Consider the following 6,830-nt stretch of genomic DNA (forward strand, 5'->3'; position numbering starts at 1 on the left):
AAATTTATTTAAACGTGCAGCATCATCAAGTGTATCAAGAGCAACAACAGATATGTTGAAGAAGATAGCTGCTACAGATTTAGGAAAATCTGCAATAACTGCTGCTAAATCAGCAGGAAAAGAACTTTCAAAATCAGCATTAGAAGCTGCTACAAATGCTGCAGTTGAAAAAGGAAAACAATTAATTGAAATAGCATCTTCAAAAATAGGATCACAACCTGTTATAAGTGAAAAAGTAAAGAAATACTTTCAAATTTGATAGCATCAGGATCTAAGGATGAAGATGAAGTAAAAAAAGTACCATGCAGAGGCCGATCATGCAAAGTATCAAATAAAAATGCTGTAAGAATAGAAGACTTGGTTAAAATGGGATGTGGACTTCGACTTGCATAAATTTATAAAAATTTTATATTTTTTTTTAAGAATTGTCAATATAAAAAAAATTTCTTTTTATATTGTATATAAAAAAATTACGACTTCTGAAGTATTTAATTTTACAGAAATTCCAGTAATAGATAATGGAATTGAAAGATGTGAAGATAGTGAATATGAACCAATTGTTGGAACAAATCTAAATTTTAGAGATATAAGAATTGTCGTTCCAGAACAAAATTTATTTTCACTTCCCTCTAAAGCGTATCTCTTATTTGAAGGACAACTTGTTAAATCTGCTGATGGATCAGCTTATGCTGATGCAGATCAAGTAGCTCTTACAAATAATGGTCTTATGCAATTATTTTCTAAAATATCGTACCAATTAGGGAACCAAGATATAGAATCTATTTATTATCCTGGTCAAGCAACTACAATGCTAGGATTGCTTAATTATTCAAATGACTTTCAATTAGCGCAAGGATTAAATCAATTGTGGTATAAAGATACAGCATCAACAGCAGTAGCTGCTGATAATACAGGGTTTGCAACAAGGCAACAATACATAATTAAAAGTCCAACTACAAATGGTACATTTTCATTTTGCGTACCTTTAAGACATATTTTTGGATTCTGTGATGACTATGATAAAGTTATATATGGACTAAAACATACAATAACTCTTACAAGACAAAGTGATAGTTCTGCAATTTTTAGGCTTTCTGCTGCAGCTGCAGGAAAAGTTAATCTTACTAAAATATCATTGTTTATTCCAAGTGTAAGACCATCATTTGAAGAAGAGAAAAAAATTGATAATGAAATTAAAAGAAAAGTGGAAGCTCCATTAAGTTTTAGAATGCGACAGTGTGATACTACAACTGTTCAACAAGCTAATTCATTTGGTTGGCAATTAAGTTGTGCTGAAATTCCAAGATATGTTATTGTTGGATTTCAAACAAATAAAAATGCTGGAGATCAAACTGTTAATTCAGCATTATTCGATCATTATGACTTGAAAAATATTTATGTTGTTTATAATAATAGCACTATCCAATATCCTGCCCTTGATTATTATTGTTCATTTCCAAATCAGCAATTTTCAAGAATTTATAGAGATGCATCAATGTTTAAAGAAAGATTTTATGGAATGAGTGAAATGATTGCAAACAGCAATATAACTCCTTCTGACTATAAAGATTTATACCCCATATTTGTTTTTGATGTTAGCAAACAATCAGAAAAATTAAAATCAGCTACAGTACAACTACAAGTTAAAGCATTTTTTAATACAACTGTACCAGCAAATACTCAAGCATATGCTATTGTAATATCTGATAAGATGATGAAACTTGTATCAGATGGTAATAAATTTGATGTTAAATAAATTTTTTGAAAATTAAATGTTAAAAAATGATATAAATAATTTTTTTTCTTTATATAATAAAAATGTATTATACAAGGAAAGCTTTGCAAAATTTATTAAAAGAAAATAACATTACACAAACATCTAAAAATTATGTCACATTATTAATGCTTGCTATAGATAATGGATTGATTGATAAGGAAGCAATCATGTCAAAAGCAACAGAATTAACTGATGAGAAAAGACCTATAGGAAGACCTAAAAAACATCCAGTAGAAGAAGTAACTGAGAAAAGATCAGTTGGAAGACCTAGATTAAATAAAGTAAAAGAAGTGAAAGAAATTGATCCAAAATATGAAAGATTAAAAACAATTAAGAAAAAACCGGTCACTATTAAATTAACAAACATGGAAACAGGTGAAGAAACAGTATATAAATCCTTATATAGTGCAATGCGGGAAACTGGTCATGGATATAGATATCTTGAAATACGTGATGGTAAGATTGATAATGGTTATAAGATTGAAATATCAAATTCTGAAAAATTAAAAAAAAAATCAAAAAAATCAAAAAAAAAATCTTGCTATATAAAAAATAATGGCATTTATAACAATTGATTCATTTGATATTAACAATTTATATGTAAAAGACGTATTCAAAGCTGATAAGCCAGTTCCATATCAAAAGTTACAACTCGCATATAAATATCCAACAGGTGCTGGTCCTGTTCTCATTAAAACATTACCTTCTTTTTCCAATGTGTATGTGAAAATAGAGATTTTAAAAATGGTAAGCTTAATGGCTATTCAATGTCATTTGTATGTGATAAAGAAAAATCTAGTGAACAAGAAAAGTTTATTGCAATGATTGAATCTATTGAAAAATTTTTTGAAAAATTTTGTAGAGATCAAATTGAAGTATATAAAAGAAAGATAAAAAAATCTAAAGTTAATCTTGCTAATTTAAAAATTTTAAGATATAATGCAGATAAACCTCCAATAATATATGGAAAGTTATTTACAAGTAATAAAGAGGTAGAAATAACTACAGTTTTCCGTCGTAAAAAAACTAAAAGAGATTCAGATCTAAGCGTAGAACATCCTTCGGATGCATGCGGAGCAAATCAGAAGGGTACTGTAAAATCACTTAGAGCTTCACCTTATGATTATATCAATGAAAGATGTGAAGCTATTGGATGCTTAAAGATTGAAGGTATTTTTATTGGTTCAATGATAGAGTCAATACAAGTTAAACTTCAAAAAGTACTTAATGTTAAAAAGATTTCTAATTTTACAAGTATAATGAACGATTCAGATTTAGATAGTGAATCAGATGATGAGATGTAGATCTTTCAGATCCATAAAAAATATTTAATATAAAGATTTTAAAAATATAATAGTTCATATGAGGCTTTACAAATTAATATTTCATATGAAACTTTTCATATGTAATATAAACAAGAAAAAAATATTTTGAAAAAATTGATATAAAGAAAATGAAAATTAAAAAAAATTATCTTGCTATATAAAATGGAAAATAAAACGTTAATAGAATTAAAACAAATCGCTAAAGAGCGAAAAATTAAACATTATTATAAATTACGAAAAAGTGAATTATTAGATGCATTATCTCATAGACCAGTTCCAGTTAGACCAGTTCCTGCTCCACGTCATATCACTTCAGATCTAATAACATTTGATCATTCTAATATATTAGCTCCATCTCCTGTACAAAGACATGTAAATCATATATTAAACGAACAAATTCAATCAACTTCATCACCTGTTTTACAACCTGGATTATTTTCAAAGCTGACTACAGCTGTAAAAAATGTATCATCGTATGTTGTAAACAGAATTATAGATGTTGAAGAATGGATTAAGCCCTATATACCAGATCCGATTAAGAAAAAAGTAGAAGAGACAGGATCTGAGATTAAAAGAAAAATAGATTCAATAAAATCTCTAGTTTACTCTACAATATACAAAAACTCAAGCAAAGTAGAATTTAAATTGACACAATCAGCTGTTAAGAATGTGATAAAACAATATTCAGCTGAAGGTATAAAAGGATAAGATCTTGAATCTTTTATGAATGTTGCTAAAAATAGTGCAATTAAAGTACTAAGTGAAAATAGAGGATCAAAAGTGAATATAGTTGTCACTTGTAAAATGGTAAAAACTAGTATTTTAACTGGATATGATATAATTGTAACTCTTAAATTTGCATCGAATAGTACAGTTATATTAGAAGCTACAAATTTAGATGAACTTTATAAAACATCAAAGGCTAAAATTTTAGAAACTTTATCATTGTTTCAACAGGAAGGATCAAACTGGATATTTGTTTCTATTAAAAAAAATGGATATAAATATTATAGAGTATAATCCACTTAAAGCAAATTCTTATATTCCACTTGATAAAAAATTAACAGCTAAAAAAGCAATTAATAATATGAAAAATGATGATAATCAATGCTTTAAGTGGTGTATTACAAGAGCATTAAATCCAACAGATTATCATCCTGAAAGAGTAGATAAAGATCTTATAACTCAAGCTGAAAAAATAAATTGGAATAAAATAGAATTTCCAGTTTCATTAAAACAAATTGATCTATTTGAGAAAATCAATCCAGATATAAGTGTTAATGTATTTGGTTATGAAAACTTTCATGTTCATCCTTTGCGATTATCACATAATAGTGGTCGAAAACATTTAATAGATTTATTGTTAATAACTGGTGATGAAACCACTTCAAATGGATCTGAAGGATGTACTTCGCATGCATCTGAAGGATCTACTTCGCATGCTATTCGTAACCATTACTGCTTGATAAATAATTTAAGTAGATTACTTTCAACGCAAACATCAAAAAGAAATGGTGCAACTCACTATTGTAGAAATTGCTTATTAGGATATAGTTCAGAAGAATATTTATCTAAGCATAAATTGTATTGTGATGCACATGATTCAGTTCGTATTGAACTTCCAAAACCAGGAACAACAATGTATTTTAAACAGCATTATAAATCAATGAGAGTACCCTTTGTAATATATGCAGACTTTGAAAGTTTTATTAAACCGATCAATACTTGTACTCCCAATCCAAATGATTCCTATACCAAACAGTATCAAAAACATATACCAAGTTCATTCTGTTACTATATTAAATGTTATAATCAAAGTATATACAAAGATAGATTAGTAACATATACTGCAAATAGTGAAGATGAAGATATTGCTCAAATATTTATAGACTATCTACAAGAAGATATTATAAAAATTTGTAATGAAGTAGATTTTAATAAGCCTATGATATTTAGAAGTAAAAACAAGAAAGCATTTAAAGCAGCAATAAATTGTCATATTTGTGAAGAATATTTAGGAGAAGACAGAGTGCGAGATCATTGTCATTTAACTGGAAAATACAGAGGTGCTGCTCATAAAATTTGTAATTTGACATATAAGATTCCAGAGTTCTTCCCAGTACTATTTCATAACTTATCTGGTTATGATAGTCACTTATTCATAAAGAAGTTATCAGGAGGTAAATTAAGTTGTATACCTAACATCGAAGAAAAGTATATTAGCTTTTCTAGAGAGATTAATGTTGGAGAGTATATTGAAGAAGATAAGACTGTTGATATTAAACGAGAGATTCGTTTCTTAGACAGTTATAGATTTATGCCATCTAGTTTAGATGTATTATCAAAAAATCTAACAAAAGACCAATGTAAAAATATTGGAGAATTTTATAAAGGGATACAATTAGATTTGTTAATGAAAAAAGGTGTATACCCTTATGATTGGGTTGATTCTATTGATAAATTTAATGAAGCACAACTACCTCCAAAAGAATCATTCTTTTCTAAATTGAATGATGAAGGAATTAATGATGATGCTTACTTACATGCACAAACTGTATGGAATGAATTTAAATGCAGATCGTTTAGAGATTATCATGATTTATATAATGTTTCAGATGTACTTTTACTAGCTGATGTCTTTGAAAATTTTAGAGATGCTTGCATGAAAAATTATAAAATATATAAAGACATTCTTCTACATAAAAATTATTATACGTAATATTTCATTACTCATATAATTTAGAAAAATTATTATTTTTCAAATAAGAAAATGATTTTAATAAGGTTAGATCCAGATAGGTATTATACATCACCAGGATTAGCTTGGGAGGCTGCATTGAGAAAAACAAAAGTAAAGTTAGAACTGTTGAGTGACTATGATATGATCCTCATGATAAAGAATGGAATAAGAGGTGGAATCAGTACGATATCAAATAGATTAGGAAAATCTAATAATAAATATATGGATAATTATGATGAAACTAATCCATCACAATTTATTCAATATCTAGATGCTAATAATCTATATGGATGGGCTATGAGTAAACCACTTCCTACACATGGATTTGGTTGGATGGATGAAGATGAGTTGAAAAACTGGAGATCAGTTCCATGTATACTTGAAGTTGATTTAGATTATCCAGATCATCTTCATGATGAACATAATGACTATCCACTTGCTCCTGAAAGAGTCAAAGTGGATAAAGTTGAAAAACTTATACCAAACTTGAATAATAAGAAAAATTATGTGGTACATTATACCAATCTTAAATTGTATGAAAGATTAGGACTAAAGATAACAAAAATCCATAGAGGAATAAGCTTTGAAGAAAGTGCATGGTTAAGTGATTACATTGATCTGAATACTAATCTTAGGACTAAAGCAACAAATGAATTTGAAAAAGATTTCTTTAAACTCATGAACAATTCAGTCTTTGGAAAAACAATGGAAAATATTGAAAAAAGAGTTGATGTAAGGTTAGTCACAAGCAGAGATGAAGCTGTTAAATTAGCATCAAGACCAAACTATGAAAGTAGGACAATATTTGATGAAAATTTAATAGCGATTCATATGAAGAGAACCAAATTAAAGTATAACAAGCCAATTTACTTAGGAATGTGTATATTAGATTTGAGCAAAACTCTAATGTATGAATTTCATTATGATTATATAAAGAAAAAATCTTCTGATAAAGCCAAACTCTTATTCACAGATACAGATTCATTAG

General features: G+C 27.8%; 2 protein-coding genes across 2 annotated transcripts; both read left to right on the forward strand.

The window, feature by feature from the left end:
- Positions 1-337: 337 nt before the first annotated feature.
- LOC136075784 (uncharacterized) lies at positions 338-1,756 on the forward strand. Its single transcript, XM_065789221.1, has 2 exons — positions 338-342; positions 424-1,756. The coding sequence occupies exons 1-2, from the start codon at positions 338-340 to the stop codon at positions 1,754-1,756; spliced, it is 1,338 nt and encodes a 445-aa protein (XP_065645293.1).
- A 2,433-nt stretch (positions 1,757-4,189) lies between these two features.
- LOC136075785 (uncharacterized) lies at positions 4,190-5,821 on the forward strand. The gene has a single exon (XM_065789222.1). The coding sequence runs from the start codon at positions 4,190-4,192 to the stop codon at positions 5,819-5,821; it is 1,632 nt and encodes a 543-aa protein (XP_065645294.1).
- The last annotated feature ends 1,009 nt before the right edge of the window (positions 5,822-6,830 follow it).

Source organism: Hydra vulgaris, chromosome 02 (genome assembly GCF_038396675.1).
Source record: "Hydra vulgaris chromosome 02, alternate assembly HydraT2T_AEP".
Classification (NCBI taxonomy): Eukaryota; Metazoa; Cnidaria; class Hydrozoa; order Anthoathecata; family Hydridae; genus Hydra; species Hydra vulgaris.

Excerpts from the sequence above, each read along its gene's own strand:
- LOC136075785 (XM_065789222.1), top strand. The coding sequence starts at position 4,190 with ATGAAAAATGATGATAATCAATGCTTTAAGTGGTGTATTACAAGAGCA.